Below are 21655 nucleotides of genomic sequence, written 5' to 3' on the forward strand. Positions count from 1 at the left end.
TCCAATTCCTGTTCACACTGGCTCCTCTCTTCTTGTGTAAACCCTTGGGGGTTCCCTTCACCTATAAAAGGGGACCTTTTCTTCATTGAAAAGCACTCAAGCATTCAAGCCATTGATGAGAGGAATTCTTGAGGGAGTGAGTAGTAATGCCTAATTGTACTTAGCCATTAATATAAGCCCAAGCCTACACTTTCTCCTAGAGGAAGACTAGCCATTCTTGTACGCTATCCTTGGAAGATCAACTCTAATCAAATAAGGTCTTGGACTTGGCGTATCAATCAACGTTGAATTCTCCTCTCTTCTTCTCTCTCCATCAATAATGGTGCCGAAGGGTTTGTCAAGTAAGATGTGTTCTACATTGATGTTTTCTTGATTTCTTGTTGTTTTCTTTTTTATATATATGTATCTAATCTCATCTCCTTAACCAAGCCTATCTCTCTCATTCTTAGTAATTCATCCTCTCTACAAATTTTAGGTTCTCCTTGCTACAGGTACATCTCTCCCCGCAGTATCCTTATTCGGGCAAGAATAGGGCTTGGGAGGGAAACTTCTCATCTCTTCACTTCTCTCATATCTACATTTCTCACATACTATCCTAGATGAATAACCCACATGATGATCATTTCTATCACTTTCACTCTATACGATCTATTAGAATTAACGTATGGATTAGCCATAAAATACACTTCCAACAACGTATAGTGTTTCTCTTTGGCCCAGAAAGGCTTAATGAAATACTTCTATCACCGAATCCCATCATACTACCTCTCATAGACTATAACTTTTCTTTTGACGTAAGCGTAGTTATCTTGCTATGAACCAAGAGGATTTGTACACACAATTAATCCCAATCACTAGACAAAATATATATATTATGGTAAGCACAAAACTACAATTCCAAAGAACAATTCGTAGCCTATTTGGTCAGCCAAGATTGAATGCCATTAACTCATCCATTCACCCTTTCATATTACCCATGATACGATATGACCATAGCCTTGATGTTTTCATCTTCGTATTGTTTTGACATTCTCTTTTGTGTTCTTTCTTTGTGTGTGTGAGTGCAAGAGAGAAAGAGTGAGTCTTCTTTGATTGCACTTCTTTCCAAACCCTAGTCTTCATGGCTTCTATGGTTTAACTCCTTCATATACTTTTTGTTGAGTTCTCTCACAAACTCTCATAGCCATAAGCCCGGTGCTTTTCTGGCAAGACCGCAAATTTCTCGACAACGTTTTGTTTTTCTTAATGTAAAAACAAATAAACTACGGTGCTAATTTTTGGTGCACTTTTGAAGTACATGGATCAATAAATTAACAAAAAAACAAAGAAAATATTTTAGTGTTAGATTTGGTACTTGGTACTTTGTGGTTTGGTACATGGTACGTAGAATTTGATGCGCCGCGTATGTTCTAATATCTGGTACTTGGTACGTAGCATATATTCTGATTTGGTACGTAGAATTTGATACCTCATAGTTCAGACCCGATACTTTGGTACTTTGTACTTGGTACCCAACTTTGTACATGATACGTAGAATCTGATAAGTATCGTATATTCTCATATCTGTGTAGAAACTATGGAAATCAAAAGCTTGTTAATATTAGAGTGTGACATAGAAAAATATTTGTAAACTTGAAAAATGACTCATCGACCAGCCACGTTTTGTTTTTCTTAATGTAAAAACAAATAAACTACGTTTCAACACTAGTTTGGTACCAAAACAGGACACTTAGGTGTCCCTTTTTGAAAAATTTATATTAAATGCTACTTGCATTAGACAATGCATTTAAGAAAACCCTCTTAATGTGATCAAACATGTCAACTAGGGGATCTTTAAAAAATATAATCTTGCATTTTGGAAGCTATCATGGTCAAGAATTACACTCATCAAGTGGACCCTTGTAAGACTACAGTTGATGTTTTCAAAACATTGACTTTACAAGCTAAAATAAAATTGAATAGACCTTGTAGAAAATTATGACAAAATTTTGATATTGACATTTTGAGACAAACACATTAAAATCCTCAAACTTTGCACGTAGATCAACTAGAATTGTTGAAAGACATGGTATGGACATAGTTGGAGCACCTAGAACCTTGGTTTCAATGTGCTTATATAGGACTTAAAATTTTCAAGAGATTTTGCACGACAAAAAAATCAAGATTGGGTTCAAGCAACAAGATTGAATTGAGTTAGGGATCCAAAAAAATATATACTCTCGTGGTTTTTACATATAGAACAAGTGTCTCATCTCCATCAGCTCATATACAAAACGCATATACAAAACGAGTCTCATCAGCGCATATACAAAACAAATATCTACTCTCATCAGCCGCATATACAAAACAAGTCTCATCTGCATCCTCAAATATACAACAAACAAATCCCTAGTCTCTATCACTATATGAGCTGTGCTCACTACCAGAACAATCACTAGCATTCGTGTGGTGACCAGCAGTGTCATCTCCATCAGCATCACCCGTGGCACTACGACTGTGGATATCTCCAACCACGTCCCTAGGTCTGTCATCACTGACCGGATCGCCGCTCCTCTCAGCCTCTCGGCGTCGCCCCTCTACCTCCTGTCGAGCCACCTCTGCTGGATCTGCCTCGCCATGTTGCTCCTATATTAGTAGTGAAATCAAATAGCAACATGTTACAATCTGCATGAAAACAAAGTACAAAATAAACAATCATACTCACAAGTGGATTTGGTCTCTCAGAAAGCGTCGTGCACAAAGCCCGATAGCCGTAGTACGTAGCGTATTCTATCTCTTGCATCGTAGGTGGACGACCATAGTCTTTGGTCTGCAGTAAGACAGAACCAAAGACTTGTTGTAAACTTCATTCGCTAATATTAGCTTTGAAAGTTCAAATTTGAAGGTTCTATACTCACAAATGTGGCCACGAATCCGTCTCGTCCCATCCGGCCTAGTCTAGATGTGTGACCACTAGTCACTCTCTTTCGTGTTGCCTCCTATGTAGATTTGATTATATAAAATAACATACATTAGAGAATCGTATAATAGATAATTTTCTAATAATTCTAGTATATATTGGCAAAAACACACACCTTCTGCTGAATAAAAGTGATGCGTAAGCGCATCTCCTTGCGGTAGTTCTGCCATATCTCCATGCAAATAGACACCTTCCTCTTGTTTGTCTCCACCAAACAGTAGCGTCTGCTTATTTTTTCATTAGAATACGCGTTAGAGTATACTGTAAGACTTGTTAGATTTCAACGTTATGCTACTTTTATTGAGTTCTTATTTTGTTCATTTGATAAATGTCTCTTGTTTTTATGTTAAATGCAAATTAGATTCAGATCAGTCAGAGGGTACACCGCCACCCTCAACTACTCGTGATCGGGATGCAAATGAACCCGTTTATGATGATTTGTACTACAACAAGTCTATTATATGTTGGTGCACTCATTGTTGTGGCACATATCGGAGACCTAGACGGGAGTGTTTTCAACATTAGATGAGTTATGGTACTTTTGAGTGAGCACCACCTCCTGAGGAGCGACATCGACCTATGGTATGTGACTGATCTCTCTTATTTTCATATTGAAATTTTATTAACAAAAAATTGATATGTAATAGAACCTATTATATATGTAGGTTCCTTCAATTGATGAGGAGGATGACTTCACTATTAGTGGTGCACATGTCCCTCGCACACGACACGGACAAGTCATTTATGAACTGTAGCTCGAGGTTTCTCGGCAGCCTCTACCTCTTGCTTTGGACGCTGAGACGAGTGGAGATCACCTCTTGCCTACTCATTTGCAAGATCTAGTACAGAGGTACGATCAAAGGCGATACGGAGGATGGCAGGGAGGATCACTTCCTTTAGATGGAGTTGTTTTTAGCTTTTGGGGCAATCGCTACATGATTGCTCCGTCCACCATCAGTGGAGCAGGACGAGGCCTCTTTATTGCACAGGATTTGCACGTTCCCCCTCATTCAGAGGTCACCCTTATGTCTTTTTGTGGACCTATATATGGATGGGGTCCATGGCATCGGCTTGCTCGTTACATCCAGAGCATGAGCACATACGGTTTATGTCTCAATGCAGCCTCTCTTTCTGATAGAGGGATTATACATGCAGAAGGACAAAGACTCTATGTTGATGGAAGACCTTACTCTCAAGGAAACATAACAGGTTTAATCAACAATAGTCGAGGGATGAGTGCAAGAACCAATTGCACATTTGTGGAGTGTGAGAATAGTCATGAACCAGGACATATGAGTAGGGTTGTACCACGATATATTGTTGTCAATGCTATCAGACCATTACGGGCTGGTGATGAATTGTTAATAAACTATGGATGGCGTAGACCTCCGCGAGCACCCTTAACGAATTATGATTAAAAACTTCATTGTATACAAATTATTAATGTTATTTTGGACTCTTGTATCCTAATTTTACACTTTAATTTACATCTTGTTTCTTTTATCTCGGATTTATTGTGATGATCGTCTTGTCTTTTATTTTAATGTTTGTACATGTGTAACAAAGTGCAATTTCAATTATAAGGAAAAGTGCTACTTATATGTGTGTGCCTATCTAAACATGCTAATGATACAATCTGCTTTGCCTATGCAGATTCCGAATTATGACATTGATAATGTCGCAAACCAACATCCACATGACGTATCTCACATGTCTATAGAGTGCATGAGGATCCTACGCAGAAGTGATCCTCACACGTATGCAAGACTTAAAGAACAATATTCAAAGGATTTTAATGGATGTGATGATATATTTGATAATGACGATGGCATGGCTGATTTTATTGAGGATTGGTATCAAAATGATAGTACAAATATTCATAAAAATGAGAACTACCTTCGAGAAGAAGCTCTAAAGCATATCTACACAGGAAGCCAGCTAACACGACTAAGTGCAAGCTTACTTATACTTAATCTTAAGAATCGTTTTGGATGGAGTAATGTATCTCCTTCATCACTATTGAAGTATGTACGAATACAACATATTTTTTTGCTAGAATTCTAAACTTTTGTGATTTTTATTGATCATAGTTTTTGTTCAACTTGCAGACTACTCTCTCAGAAGTTCTTGCCGACAAGCAATATCCTTCCTACATCACATGATGAGATGAAAAGGATGATAAGTAGTCTTGGACTTGACCATTCTTCTATACATGCATGTCCCAACGATTGCATTTTATATAGAGGTGAGTACAAGGACAATATGTCGTGTCCAAAATGTCAAACGTCTTGTTATAAACAGAAGAAAGGTAAGGTCCCTAGAAAGGTGTTGAGACATTTTCCCCTCGCTCCACATATAAAACATATGTTTTAAAGTCCCGAACTAGCTAGGATTATGATATGGGGAGCAGAGCACAACAGCAAAGATGGAGTAATGCGAATTCCAATGGATACTCTTGCATTTGAGCATATTGAAACGCTATGGCCAGATTTTGCAAAAGAACCACGCAATTTAAAGATGGGTGTAGCAGTGGATGGTGTGAATCCATTTTCTATGAATCAAGTAAATGGTCTACATGGCTGGTGGTAGTTATCAATTATAACCTACCCCCATATCTCAGCATCAAGAAAGAACATTTAATGCTCTCACTCTTGATTCCCGGAAAACGACAAGTTAAAGACTTGAATGTTTATTTAGCTCCTCTTATCGATGATCTTCAAGAATTGTGGAGAGGGATTGATGTCGTTGATATGTCTAGAAGCATTGATCAGAGAAAATTTACTTTTCGTGGAATTTTAGCATGGACTATCCACGATTTTCCACGATATGGATTTTGCTCAGGTAAATGCGCTTTTATATATAAATTATCTCATATTCTAGGATTTTTAATGCACTAATCACCTTCATTATTTTTTTCATGCAGGGATATGCACGAAGGGCTATAAAGCTTGTCCTGTTTGTGATGATTGGTTAAAATCGATTTATAGCAAAAATCTCAACAAAAATATATATCTTCGACATAGACGTTTTTTACCTAAAGATCATCATCTACGAAACAGAAAGCAAGCCATACATTTTAATGGTTTGGTAGAAGAAGGAAGATGTCCAATACCAATGACACCAAAGGATTGGTATCTAAAGTGGACTGTTGGACCCGCTATTGATCCGGAGTTTGAGATCATAAGCGACGACGATGATAATGGTGTGAAGGCGCGAGGCAGAGGAAAACGTTCCTTAGCTCAAAGTCCTTCGATATGGTATACTTTGGAATATTGGAAGGATTTGAAGATATGTCATCTTCTTGATCCGATACACATATTCAAGAATGTTGGTCATTCATTATGGCAACACCTCATTGGCTTAAAAGACACAAAGGCAGCAAGACATGACTTAAAAGATCAAAACTCAAAGCCCAATCTATGGCCACTTTATGATGAAACTCGAAATGAGACAACTTATGAGCCTGCTCCATGGGTACTTACGGCAGAAGAGTTGCAGGCAGTTAACATGAAGATTCAGTCAATTCGTACACCTACGGGATATGGAGCATCTTGTAGAAACATGTTCACTTTAGATGACAAGAGCTTGTCTGGTTTAAAAACACATGATTGGCACAACTTTATGAAGGTAAATCTACAACGATCTTTGTAAATAGTTAGTTTCTTGTATATTTTCTTGATTGGATGAATCATGTATGCAGCATGTTCTACCCCTTAATATTGATGGGTGCACTACCCAAGAAGTTTGAGATGTAATTTATTGTCTTGGATCGCTTGCAAGGTATATATTTATGGCTCTTTAATTTTCAATGAGAATTTTTAGTTGATAACTTATTTGAATTATTCTCTAATGCCTTCTTGATAACTTACTGATAGATGGATTACATCTAAAGAGATCGACAAACAAATAATTCCACAAAAGAAGCGTGAATGTATAGAGATTCTTTGTTTGATGGAGAAGGAACTTCCAACATCCTTTTTTGATATTCAAGTCCATCTTCTGGTCCATCTAGTGGACGAGATAGAGCTCGCCGGTGTTGTTTCTACTCGATGGATGTTTTGGGCCGAAAGATTTATGGGCGTACTCAAAGGTTATGTACGTCAAAAAGCAAGACCTAAGGGTTCAATGGCAGAGGGATGGATGCTTGAAGAATGCATGTATTACGTTTCAGAATATCTTGAACAAACAGACTCTGAAGCTCCGCGTGCATGGACAAATGAGTCTTCTTCTATCATGTCAGACGAGGTACTGTCTGGTAAGGGAGTCTCTTTTCGACTTAGCGTCCAAGATAATTTGGATATTTCTACTTTCATTGTCTATAATAGTGAATGCATGCAACAATTTATTGATGAGTATGAAGAGGAGCTTGCAAACCAACGAGTTGGCAGACATAAAAAGAGAAGATCTAGATGTCAAACCAATGTAAATAACAAGAAGAATGTATCTTCTTTCATGGATTGGTTATACACCCGTATGCAACGTGCAATTAGTGATCATGAGTCAATCTCAAGGGAACAACGAGAGTATATGATCGGGTGTGAAAGAAAGGTAACTTCTTGGGTTTCAAAAATTGAACTAAATAAGCTTCAATGTTCTCTTTTTTCTTATATAATTTATTTATTGTTCTAGGCTCGAATGTATACCAACATGTGGGCTTATGGGCAACATCTTCGGATAAAAGACATTGACGACTTACGTCTAACTCAGGATTCTTGTGTTGTTGCCTCTTTCAAGCAATTATCACGTGCCAGTTCAAGAGACACAAATCTTGCAGACAGTGAACTTGGTTATGTGGGAACCATTGTCGGTATTTATGAAGTATCGTATCGTGTCTTCAAGCAGGTAAAATGAAATCTCTCTTCATGAATCAATAACATGTAGTTTCTTGAAGCTATGCATAAGTCTAAAGTTTTGATTCGTGCATTTTGACATGTGATTTTGAAGGTGGATTGGTTTTGTGCCAAGTATAAAGGCAATAATGCCACAATGAGACGAGAACCATCCAGATTTTGGTCCGTCGACTCCTCAAAGTTAATGCGTGCAACAAAACAGCTTTACATTCTGCCACCTCATGTTGAACAAGCATTCTTCTTCTCATCCATGGTGGCAAGTTGTGCATGTCCAACCCAGGGGTCGACACTTGTTTGATAGCGTTGATCTTGAGGAAGAAAATAAAGAAGAAATTGTTCCTTCCCCGAATCTAGACACATCGACTTCAGAGAATTGTAGAATTTTCCTTGCAGATCATGATGGCATTGTACATGATAAGAACGAAAATGATTCGTGCTCTGACACTATAGACACTGAAGAGGAAGACATGATGGATGTCGAGCGGACAATGGAAATGAATGTAAACACATATTTAACAGTGGAGGAGTTTGAGGAACTCCACAAGGATAATTAAGACGAGATTCTATTGACAATTAATCTCAGAGATGACGATGAGGACTACTAGTCTTATTAGACGTCAACTCACGACTCAACTTATGTTGGGTAAGATTTTATTTCAAAGCAATTTATTGTATGTCAAGATTTTTATTCTTTTGAAAATCATACTAATAAGGGTGGGTGGCAAGGGTACCTTAATAGTGAGGCTATCAAGGGTACCTTCATGGTGAACCACCAAACAACATACTAGAAGATTGACTCCCAAGCTGACAAGAATGCAAACACAGTGATGCACAATACATTCAGAATTTTCTCAATGACTGCTGTTTTTGGACTGTTTGGCATCCGTATGGATTCCTAGAACATTGGGAACAGTGCCCAATTGTCAGAGTACACTTTTGGGAATGGTTGGGGCTGGAAACAAGTGAAAAACCAGAAATCTAGAGAGCTGTAATTTCTCTTTTTGAGTTGGAATTAGAGGGTTTTTGTCAAAGAAAGTGAGTTCTTGGTTGGAAACTTGTTTGGGACCAGTTTGAAGTTGTTATGCTGCCAAAATTTGGTCAATACAGGTCAATAGGGTGGTGCATGACTCTTTGTCATAACCTTCTGTCGAAGAAGTCGACAAACGCAAAGATTTCCACGAAACATCAGAAAATGAATCAAGATGTTCGCCACGAACAAGAGCGTCATAGGGCTCAACAAAATCCGCATCGGTATTGTAATGATCTCGCATCTCATCCAACTCGGCCGCTACATGTGGACGCCTAGACAAGGTATCTCTGCTACCACGTTCTTCTTGCCCGCAACATGCACAAGCTCAAAATGAAGCATAGACAAGAAGTTGGCCCATGACAAATGCTTATCACAAAGCTTGGCGTGAGTGAGAAAATATCGCAATGACTGATGATCAGTCTGCATAGTAAAATCCGCTCCAAGAAGATAGTGCTTCCATGACTCTAGAGCATGAATAACGCCAAGCAACTCCTTCTTGTAAATCTACATATGCTGCTTTGGCCCTCTCAATACCTTGCTCTTATAGGCAATAACATGTCCATCTTGCATCATGCAAAGGTTCTGCTATCTCTGCGAAGAAACGAATAGTCATAGTAGATGTATATGCAAGCCCCATCTCATTCGTCTTTACTCCCATCTTCTCAGCTAGCTCTGGTGTAATAAAACTGGCCCTTACCCCCGGATCGAAGAAAACAAGCAATTGATGATCCCGGACATGACCCCATGCTCTACAACTCTGAACTCGCATCCACATCCCTTGATCCCAGAATATCAGGTACTAAACCTGTAGATGGACGGGATCTACTCGAAGACGATCTCTGGTTCTGGTTCTGGTTCATCAAGATCAGCCATAGTCTGGGCTGTCTTGGTATACATAGAGAAAGCCTGTCGACCAATGTTAGCTGATGTATAGTGCGAACCTGGAACTTGATACAATGATTCCCGAGTATCTTTGGCAATCCTATAACAAATCACTCAACTTGATCCTTAAGAGTAACATTCCGAAACGAAGTCATCGGCAACTGTGCCTTCCAAAACTTTGATATGTACTATTCCATAGTCGAGCAACCAAGATATGAAATTGTATTCCAAGTTGCTATCACATCCGCTTCAAAAGCCATAGTCATAAAGATAGCTGCAAATGTTCTCTTGAAATCCACCCAAGTCCTCGGCCGAATGCGGTTGTTCATAAGGCCATTCCACCATGGCTAGGTATCATCCTTCAGAAAAGTAGCGACTTTGCGAAGTTTGGAAGCCTCTGCAAAATTCTCACCATTAAAGGTGTTGTCGAACTAGTGGATAAAGGCTAAGGCCTTTACCTCATCCATCCCACCATGGAAAGTATTAAACTTGACTGACTGGCCACCTTCCTTGTAATCTTTTGCTGGTCCCACAGGAGTAAGGTCGTCGGGGATTGGAGCAGCAAAAGTCCTCGTCCCTCCAATGTATCCACCATGCTCTTGGCCTACTCCCAAAGTGCCATCATGTGATGGTATTCCTCCCACAAAACTAGCTAGAGTTCTAAAATCATATGCGTATCTACCAAGTTAGCCTCCTCCGTTCACTTTGAGTCTGTGCTTTAATGGCTTCCAAGAGACAACGTACAAAAGCACACTCCTCAAGCATTTTACGTGATTTCTTCAATGCACCACATTTGGCATATATGTCAAAGAGACAGATAACGGCTTTGATCAATCTTTTAACTTAATATCTCCACCTAGACATACGACAGCGGACTAGTCTACCTCCCTGGCACCTTTCCTTGTGGGTTAGAATCTGCTCAGGGTGTAATACTTTGTCGAGCTCATCAACCTCGGGTTGTGGACTGTCCTCGGGTTGATTCCCGCAATTCTCCCATAAACTGTCGAAGAAGACTCACATGGAAAGCGTTATGAATCTTCCATGAGGCACGCTCGCCTTCTCAAATCGAAGATAAACCCAATCACCTTCTCTGAAGTGCAATCGGAATCTATGCTTCTCTTGAGCTTATTGACTGGCTCATCAGATTGATCATGTACAATCTTGTGATTTTTGATGCTCTATTGCTGATGCAAGAGCCTCCCTATACAGGAACAGGTGAAGTTAATTACCTTGCCAAATAGGTACAAAAATCAGCACTGTTTGGCTGCTGCTTATGAGCTATTTGGGGGCTGTTTTGTGCTCGGAATCATGCTAGAATCAAGGGGCATATGGCCCAAGGTACAGAGAACAGTACAAGGACACTAGAGAGGTGAAAACACGTCAAAAACAGGCCATAACCAGAAAATACAACGGCCAAAAATTGCCATTTTTGGACTGTTTTGCAGTCGTATGGATGCCTAGAACATTGGGAACAGTGTCCAATTGTCAAAGTACACTTTTGGGAAGCGTTGGGGTTGGAAACAAATGAAAAACCAATTCCAGAGAGTTGTAATTGCTCTTCTTGAGTTGGAATTAGAGGGGTTTTGTTGAAGCAAGTGAGTTCTTGGTTGGGAACTTGTTTGGGACCAGTTTGGAGTTGTTATGCTACCAAAATTTGGTCAATACAGGTCAATAGGGTGGTGCATGAATCTCTGTCATAACCTTCTGTCAAAGCAGTCTCGATAAACACAAAGCTTTCCACGAAACATCAAAAAAGGAATCAGGATGTTCGCCACGAAGAAGAGCTTCATAGGGCTCAGCAAAATCCGCATCTGTATTGTAATGATCTTGCATCTCATCCAACTCGGTCGCTACATGTGGGCGCCTAGACAAGGTATTTTCTACAACGTTCTCCTTGCCCGCAACGTGCACAAGCTGAAAATGAAACATAGATAAGAAGTTGGCCCATGAAAAATGCTTCTCACAAAGCTTGGCCTGAGTGAGAAAATATTGCAATGACTGATGATCAGTCTGCATAGTAAAATCCGCTCCAAGAAGATAGTGCTTCCATGACTCTAGAGCATGAATAATGGCAAGCAACTCCTTCGCGTAAATCTGCATAAGCTTCTCTGGCCCTCTCAATACCCTGCTCTCATAGGCCATAACATGTCCATCTTGCATAAGCACTGCACCAATACTACTGCCACATGCATCACACTGCCCCTGACAAGACTTTCTCGAGTCCAGCAAAATAAGGACTGGCTCTGTAGTAAGATTCTCTTTCAGAAGCTTGAATGCTTGATGTTGTCTCTGGAAAGCCCTGCAGATCGTCGATGTAGAGCGAATTGATGGAAGCGCCTCCACCAAGGAATGCCTAGCCGCGTGCTATAACATCGCATATCTAAGGTGGCCAAACCTAACATGCCAAAGTGTAGATGAAACCGCGCCTTGTGAGAGTAGAGCCTTGAGCTTGAATAACCAGCCATCACGCTCCCCTCTAGCAAGAATTGGACCTATAGCACCATCTATAATAATCACCTTACCATCCCCAGAAGTGCAAAATCTCCCAATGTGTCCAAGGAGGAAACCGAGAGAAGGTTGAAGGCTAAGTCGGGGACGAAAAGCGAATCAACCGCACTATACTTGGGGTCTACTGAAGAGCAGAAGATAGGAATCCTCCCAGTCCCAGCCACTGGAATCGAGTGAGAATCACCCAAGGTAATAAACTGAACCACTCCCACATGGGAGTCATGTGAGTGGTCCCACCGCTATCCACAATCCAAGCACCGGACTGTGAAGAGGTCAAGGCAAGGTCGTGTGAGGCAATCAAAGAGACTCCAACACTCACCTTCACCTCCGGCACAAAACTCGGCTCGGCTCTCAATCTGCATGAGCTGGGAAAGAGCCTCCTCCCAAGTGGGTTGCGTGGTACACCTTGACTGAATGAGACTCTGGTAGAAAGGGTCGAACCTGTCTGGAAGTTTGAATAGGAGTTGTTGCGCCATCCGTGTAGAGGTCATCTCGCCTCAGACCGCAACCAAATCATCCCATAGCTCTTGCATCGTGTGGGTCAACCCTAAGAGAGAGTTGAATTGGCTATACTGCAACTGGTAGGGCTCCTTCTCCAATCGCATAATACGGCCGATAGACTTGTCTACGAAGAGATCTGAGAGTCTCTTCCAAATACCATGGGCGTGTGACTCCGTTTTGACTTCCTGAAGGATAGAATTAGAAAGGTTAAGCAAAAGGAAAGTAAACACCTTGCGGTCTATCTTTTGCCACTCGTCTGCCGTTCCATGTGTATAGTCCTCCTCCGCTAGGTGAGGCATAACCGCATGTGCCGCATCCTCGAGCCAATCCCAAACTTCGTTGTACATACATATAGTACGCACCTTTGTCTTCCATATGGACCAGTTGGCACTGTCCAACTTGGCACTGTCCAACTTGGCACTCTCCGGGAACATGGAGAAGCTGTAAGGTATAATTTGCAACTCCGATTAGTGTCCTCCTTAGAGGGCAAGGTACACCACGTATGAGAGATGCAAGACTCCAAGATCGAATAGGCATAGAAACGCAATCGCAAGTGGACTCCTCCTAAGAACAGCTCGAGAAAACAACCCGAGATGCCTCCAAAACACTTTCGAGAAGTGTATAAGCCTCCGAAATGTCGATGTCATCCAACAAACCCAGTAAATCCGCTGATGTCCGCCAAAAAATAGCAAGTGCAGAGCGCTGAAAAACACAAAAAACAATGATTTTCAGCGACCTACGCACACCCATAAATGTCCAAGACGCGTAGTGCCGATGGGGAGAAGCCAATCCTTGCGAGGTAGGCTGAGTTTGGGACCTCTCAGTTTGAAATATTTAAACTAGATCTCTCTCTCTCTCTCTCTGTGTCTCTCTCAGAATAGAGCCACTACACTGCCTTGTTTTCAGAACAACCTACACTGAGAGAGCTCATGGAGTCCAGAGACCAGAGACAGCTTGGATGTTTTCTTCTAGGGATGCAGAGACATAGAGATCTGATGCTACAGTCACCTAGTGGAGATTGACAATCCCAGCTTACAGATTTTTTTCATCAAGCGACTCCAGCACCCCCTATTACTACCACACATAGAGGGGTCACTTTGCAGTAGGAAGAGGTGGTTAGAGCTAGGAGACGACCTAGAGTTGTGGGATACCGGACCCGACGAGCACACCAGAGGGAGATGCACCAGATCCGGGCACACCATCAACATGACAGACAGAGAGTGATACAGCGAGTCTACTCCGACCCTGCCACCATACTACAAGGATTCTTCACACCCTACCCACCTATGCATGATATCCTACACCCCCAGTTTGGTACCAGATGGAGCTAGTTTGCATATCATGGTTGTATCTGCTGATCATATAGCTACGCATCCATTAGAGATAGAGCTCCATCCCCTCATTTTACATGCAACTCACCCTACCCTTGAGGAGATTACTCTAGCCTTGTATCACCTTTTTTTTAGCAGTATGTACCACTTTACTTTAGTTTTTCAGCACTTTAATCCTTTTTGGTTACCAGAGGATACACATATGTACATGGTTTTGTCTCATAGGCCGACTTCGGCCTCTAGAAGAAGACATTAATAAAGCTTTCTTTCTCTCTCCCTCCCTCTCTCTCTCTCTCTCTCTCTCTCTCTCTCTCTCTCTCTCTCTCTCTCTCTCTCTCTCTCTCTCTCTCTCTCTCTCTCTCTCTCTCTCTCTCTCTCTCTCTCTCTCTCTCTCTCTGTCTCTCTCTCTCTCTCTCGTGCATACCGTGTATTGTTTTGTCGATGAGCCATGAGCTTGCACATTCTCTTAAGCAACCATTTGTGGCTCCATCCTGTCCCATACTCCGCCTCGAGTGAGTTGATGACATATTTCTTGTCATCCTCAAGTTGATCACTACATTGCATCAAAAAGTCAATTAGTAATTCAAATAAAAAACTATAAATCATACTTTTTGATGTTAATTAATACTTACTCCCATGGAATATGAACTTGCTTTAGATATGACATGCAGAGATCTCCAATTCGACGTCTGAAGAGTAAGCCGGCTCCAAGAGGGAGAATAGACCCATCAGGCAGGATGTTGCATGTGACGCCCAAATTGCCGGTGCAAGTGTGCATCGGCAATGGCGGGGGCATTGAGGGGGGCACTGGCGGCTGAGGCGGTCTCTCGCGAGTCGATATCTCTGGTGGCATGCTACTCTATCGACGACGCGAGCTACATGAATACAAACATACGGTAGTTAGGATGATAGTTCTTAAACACTACTTGATATTAATTCCATAATCGACATAAAAGAAATACCTCCGAGGCTAACGGCCACTAGCCTATGACTCAGGTGTCAATTGAGTACGAGGAGGTACATCAAGAGTAAGCCGCTGACTCTCGTGATGTGATGTACCTGGGATAGGGGTCCTAAGCAAGCAAAGATAGCAAAAGAAACAAGTTTTAAGAGTACTTTACACAAAAGAAGACTGACATTACAATTTTATCACTCCAAAAGCTTACCGAAATGCTCTGTGTGATCCTCTGCTCCTACATGTGGCTAGGAGGACGTACCCTCTCCCAGACGTACGGGCATACTAAACCTCCCAAGAATCTCGATGGCGTCATCTAAACCTACGGCATCCATCTCCACATAATCGGACATAGCCTCCGTCAACGCCTCTCCTGAAAGTCCAGTGCTCCGTAGCAAAGTCTTGATGATGGTAAGCTTAACACTACGACCAGGGTCACTCATTGTATCTGTACATTTTAAAACAGCTATATGTCAAACTAACACAAACATATATAATACAACTAGCTCTCTCTTGACTCTCCCTCCCTCTCTCAAAAATAGCCATAATCAGCCTTTTTTACTCCCCATTTTGGGAGCGTTTCTGTGAGTCAAGCCCCTCCGGTTGCGGTTGCATTTGGGGCGTCTCGTTTCCATTTCCCATTTCCTTTGCAGGTAACTACTTCTATAGAGAGCATCTTCTCCAACTTATTGAGAATGTCTTGTGACAAGGCCGAGATACCCAGACACCAACTTATCTTATGGGATACGATGTACTATCTTCCATGGAGTCTACGACTCCAAATGGTTCTCGAAAAAGCAGGAAATTTGAAAGTCATTGATGAAACAGAGGCAAACCCTTCTGTAACAGTTGCAAGAAAGACACCTTCCACCTAAGCAGGCATTGATGCTTGTAATAAAAAGGACCTTGAAGAACGCATCGAGATCGTCCTTCATCTCGGGGGCAAACAACTACAACTAGTTCAGCAATCTCCAATAGCACATGAGATTTGGAGTCTTCTAAAACAACAGTATCAACGAACCACTGTGGTTTCACGATTTCTTTTACACAAACAACTAAATGAACTCACTATGAAATCTTTTCCTTCTACGAATGCTTTCCTAGAGCGCTCACAATGCCCCACTTTCTTCTTCCACGCATGCAATGCCCCTCTCTCTCTGTCTCCATCAATCTCTCTCTCTCTCTCTCTCTCTCTCTCTCTCTCTCTCTCTCTCTCTCTCTCTCTCTCTCTCTCTCTCTCTCTCTCTCTCTGGACACAAGGTTGAGCACCCACATATTATTATGCTATCCCGTTTGATACACGGGAAACCCTCAGTGCCACATGACATCATCAGAGCAGAGCTAGCCACACCGCCTATGCTAGTAGAGGCTCTTTTTTAGACAGTATGTTCTATCCAGCGAGTGCGACATCTTCCCCCAGATAGACATCACATGGAGCACCTGAGGCATCCCGCCAGCTAGCTGAGTCTGGAGAGAGTGGATCATGGTATGCACAGGTGACATAGTGGTTCAACACCCATGGTTTGGATATTCAGCAGCTACCACCCTTTCAGTACAACCCCGACTCACCACTCATTCGCCTTTCCCATGAGGAGAGGAATCAGGTGCTCAAACATGATGTTTGGCAGCTATATATCAGGGAGACATGGTTCACACCTAGACAGCATCTTCCACCAAAGATGTTGTACTACAAGGATCAGTCCATGAATATTCTAGAGGGTGGCTTCATCGAAAGGACTAAATACATGGATGTTTATATGCCCCACAACGCTAGAGTAGCCATTGGACAACTTCGAGTCTCTTCACACAGAATGGAGATTGAGGTAGGGCAAGCAGCTCATATCCCTAGAGAGCACAGGATATGCAGGATATGTAGAGCAGAGGTGGAGAGCGAGGAGCATTATGTTTGTAGCTCTCGATCCTACCATGATATACGGAGCCACTACACTACCTTGTTTTTAGGACAGCCTACACTCAAAGAGCTCATGGAGTCCAGAGACCAGAGACAGCTTTGACGCTTTCTTCTTGAGATTCAGAGACATAGAGATCTGATGCTATAGTCACCCATTGGAGATAGACAGTCCCAGCTTACAGATTTTTTTCATCGAGCGACTCTAGCACCCCCTATCACTACCACACACAGAGGGTCACTCTACAGCAGGCAGAGGTGGTTAGAGCTAGGAGACGACCTAGAATTGTGGGATATTGGACCCGACGAGCACACCAAAGATAGATCGACCAGATCCAGGCACACCATGAGCAGGCCAAACAGAGAGCGATACAGCAAGTCTACTTCGACCCTGCAACCATACTACAGGGACTCTTCACACCCTACCCACCTATGCATGATATCCTACACCCCCAGTTTGGTACCAGATGGAGCTAGTTTGCATATTATGGTTGTATCTCCTGAGTATATAGCTACACATCCATTAGAGATAGAGCTCCATCCCCTCATTTTACATGCACATGTACTCACCCTACCCTTGAGGAGATTACTGTAACCTTGTATCACCTTTTTCCTAGCAGTATGTACCACTTTACTTTAGTTTTTTCAGCACTTTTATCCTTTTTGCTTACCATAGGGTACACATATATACATGGTTCTGTCTCATAGGCCGACTTCGGCCTCTAGAAGAAGACGTTAATAAATCTTTCTCTCTCTCTCTCTCTCTCTCTCTCTCTCTCTCTCTCTCTCTCTCTCTCTCTCTCTCTCTCTCTCTCTCTCTCACACACACACACACACACACACACACACACACACACACACACACACACACACGCCGACTTCGGACTCTAGAAGATGTTAATAAAAATTTCTCTCTCTCTCTCTCTCTCTCTCTCTCTCTCTCTCTCACACACACACACACACACACACACACACACACGCACACATACGAACATTGCCAAGAGAGGGCGTGGGAGGGAGGAGAGCATACCTAAACTGCATGACTGGTGTTCGCCAAGCAACATAGAAGGAGCTTCGTTTCAAAAGCCCAACGAATTTTGGGAGCCCGCGGGTACTGAGAATTCCCGAGCGTCCGTTAAGGGACGTAATCCAGTCTGCAAACGTCGCAAAGGCCATCGTTATTTACTGTCGCATAAGCAAAGCTTAATTATGGCGTCACATAAGCAAGGCTTGGTCGTCCCATAAAAGACGCCAACTTTTTTTTAAAAAAATTTGCGATGCTTATGCATCGGCCGTCGCTTATGCATCGGGCACAACTTTGCTTATGCATCGCCTTCGTCATTGCTTAAGCGACGCCCGTAGATTTTAGGCCGTCGCTACACACCCCTTGGCTAGTAGTGGGGGCAGTCGTCACGGTAAAGATGACAGTGGAAATTATCAATGAAGCCCTCCACTTACCGCAAGTGACACACAATCTATTGCAAAAAACAAAGGCAATAGACAATGACAAAGACTTTTTGAAGCAATGAGGCCACAAGCTGACGTATCAAGACCTGATCTACTCAGAAAGCGAACTGCCATTGCGTCTTATCTCACAACATTTCAAAGTGTAAAAGCCACCTAGATATACCAAACCCTTGTTACATATGGCAGTGGTAATGGCGATGGAATTAGCTGAAGGTAGGGTGGTCAATTGTGACTTTGGCAACTATATTCTTGACACTATTGTGGAAGCAAACTTGAAGGGAAGTCAATGAAGTAAAGCTTACATGAACGGGGGACCAATGCTCACATGTATAGCCTACCAAGCACTGGGAATGATCAAGGATCTACCACCTGCAAAAGCGCAGATTGACCTGATCCATAGATCCAAAAGAGTTGTAAGACCAGTGGCAAGACCCTCTACACGGCCGAAACCAGAAGTCAAACACAGAAGGCAAAGTGCATCGTTCAAGGACTCTGACAACGAGGATCGAGTTAGATGCTCAAAGTAGCCAGGAAGAGGTGTCCCACCCGAGAGACACTCCTTTGGAGTACCAGTCCTCGAAGGAGGAGCAGGACAACCCATACGTACTTGGATATACCGGGCTGAAGAAAAAGGCTGTGCACTTCGGAGAGGCTATACCCGTTACTCATGCCAGCAGGACAATGGAAGAGGCTCAGGCATTGAGGGAAAAGCTCCACCAACAAAAGCAAGATTAGAACCAAACCCAAGGAACAGAAGCAGATGATGAAAAGGAAGAGGATGAAGCCGAGAATATTCCACTGTTACACAGACAAACATAGGGCTTTGGAAAGAATCAAGCAACAAAAGAGGCAGAAAAAAGGGAAATTGCCAGTGCCATGCGGTAGTGCATTCACAATGAGCTCAAGCGAAAGATGGAGCAAAGGCAAAGAGAAGAATCAAAGAAGCCATGCATCGATGATCTAGAATCATCTGACAAATCTAGTCAGCGTAAAAAGGAGGAAAGTCACATGCAAGAAGAGGAACAACATGAGACACTGGACCAACAAGGTCAAGACCTTGGTTCTCCCAGGGACGCTGAATCCCTTCCAGAGACTTCAAAGAAAGAGAATAGAGAAAGTGCAGGACTATTATAGCAAGGGGTGGAGGCAAATCAAACGGATCAAGAAATGGAGTCTGCACACACAAAGCCTGCCAAAACCTCTAATGATATAAAAGATTCGAAACAAAGAGAAAAGAAAGCTGAGGTGGCTGAGCAATCGGATGAGGGCCACAAAGACCAGCATAGGCCAAGATCGCTACACTCACAACCGTCCATGGAGGAAGGAGCGGAGTTGGTCAAGTCCTTTGACATTGATTCTCACTTAGAGCAGATCAAGCTGTAGTTTCAATGTTAGAGGGCTCTTTACAACCTAAGAGAGCTGGAGTTAGAAGACAACAAAAAGGAAGCATCTAGAGCGGCAACAGAATCTTTGCAGTTAAATCAAGAAATTGAGGCACTAAAGAAGGCACAACTCTAGACAAAATTGGAGTTGCATAGAGAACAAGAGAATGCAGCGTACTATTACAAGGAAGTGCAACAATTCAACGAGGCAAACTCCGCATTGTAGATCGAGCAACAACACCTCGAGGAGGAGCTAACCAGGGAAAAATAGCAAAATGAGAAGGTACAAGGCTCGTATGCGGTGGTTAGTAGGTCTCCAACTCAACTCCTAACCATACAAGAGACCCCCCTCCTCAACAACGACTGCAAGATCTACTTCCTTGAGCCAGGAAATCAAAGAGTTGAAAGAAGCCCTGAAACAAGAGAAATATGACAGCTTGATCATGACGGCAGGTCATAGGGCCCTACAATAGGCCAAGGATGAAGAAACTGAAGATTTTAAAAGGCAACTGGCTGAGGCAAGAGGGGAATTATCATCTTTGAGAGAAGATCAGCCAAAATATCAGCAGGCCCTGGGGGAGTTTGAGCAGGGAGGAGAATTCGAACATTTAACATTTGAAGCTCATCAAACCGAGGTACCCACTACCAGCACTGGAAAAGGCATGCAGGATTCTGTAGATCCAGCCATGACATCCACTTCGGAGTTGGCAAGGGATGAAATTCAGTGCTGGATCTTAGAAGTAAAGGACCCTTCATACAAGGCATATATGCAATATGAATTGAAAGTGCTGGAATCGGTTGCCCTCATCATGATCACTCTAGATGAGGTAGTTAAAAACCTTGGGCACGAGATGATCACACTGCCATTGATGAGGTAAGAAGTGAGATTATGGAAGCTAAAGATGCTCCCCGAACTTGAACCAAATAGAAGAGGGGACTATAGAGAGGTTCCTATTATGGCCGTTTAGATTCAGGCCATCATAGATAATCATCCCCTCTGGCAGAAAAAGTGGTTTGATCAGCGGCCAACTGACGAAAAATATTATAGGAACACTCCCTAGCACCTCAGGATCGACCCAACCTACTGTCCCATCAGCAGATGGCGATCCTGGGACAGTTTTTACATATGGAAAAGCAAAAGAACGGCAGTGTTGAACTACCCAATAATTACAAAGCCCCTCAATAACAACCCACCATCCGAGCATTACATGAATCAAACTCTTAAAGGGGTCATCCACATGATGAAGGAGATCCCAAATCTTGCCCGTCAGATGCTGGTAAAGATTTCCAAAATGCTCATCACATGCATTACAACTTTCAATGATATAGAGGCAGTAGAACGTCCCTGGCATATTTATGTGGAAGGCAGAATAGGGATCTGTTGGAATATGGAGACAGAAATACCTAGCAGGAATGTTATCATGGGCTTGTATGCAAGAGTCATGTTTCTGACTTCTCATTACATGCAGACCTTTGAAGAGGCTTTCATGACAGCTTCTTTGAAGTGGACTCTTCCATATTCAATCCAATGACAAAAGATCTGCCACTCCACCACATCACCTACCAAAGTACCCTCAACAATAATCCATTCAGAGAGATGGCCACCAAAGTTGAGATTGAAACACGAGCTCAGAAATTCAAAAATCTCACTGCAACGCTCAAAAGAAGGCAGTAGACTCGCTCATAGACACCTTGCACGAGGACATGCAATGAATAGGAAGGGGGGAATGTTTGGTGGATATAGGCACATACAGGCGTATGCACACCAAACCTTGTAAACACTCTATTGTTTCAAAGAAAGACATGTAATTCAGCCTAGGACGAGTTGTAATCATGAGGTAATTAGACAATACCCTTTTTGCTCCTCTGAGTCTACACCCT

The 21655-nt window shown here is 42.4% G+C and overlaps 2 protein-coding genes and 1 pseudogene across 2 annotated transcripts; 1 reads left to right on the forward strand and 2 right to left on the reverse strand.

Annotated features, from left to right (window-relative positions):
- Window positions 1-2388: 2388 nt before the first annotated feature.
- On the reverse strand, window positions 2389-14839 carry LOC147437041 (uncharacterized). Its single transcript, XM_086485828.1, has 6 exons — window positions 14694-14839; window positions 14486-14614; window positions 3075-3183; window positions 2898-2978; window positions 2705-2809; window positions 2389-2625 (listed from the first exon to the last, which is right to left on the reverse strand). The coding sequence occupies exons 1-6, from the start codon at window positions 14837-14839 to the stop codon at window positions 2389-2391; spliced, it is 807 nt and encodes a 268-aa protein (XP_086341954.1).
- Window positions 3676-4377, forward strand: LOC147437042 (uncharacterized). The gene has a single exon (XM_086485870.1). It carries the CDS (start codon window positions 3895-3897, stop codon window positions 4375-4377), a length of 483 nt encoding a protein of 160 aa, XP_086341996.1. The 5' UTR covers window positions 3676-3894.
- Window positions 12938-13480, reverse strand: LOC147437043 (uncharacterized; annotated as a pseudogene).
- Window positions 14840-21655: the final 6816 nt, after the last annotated feature.

The sequence above is a fragment of the Adiantum capillus-veneris genome, chromosome 17 (genome assembly GCF_014529385.1).
Source record: "Adiantum capillus-veneris isolate H3 chromosome 17, ASM1452938v2, whole genome shotgun sequence".
Taxonomy (NCBI): Eukaryota; Viridiplantae; Streptophyta; class Polypodiopsida; order Polypodiales; family Pteridaceae; genus Adiantum; species Adiantum capillus-veneris.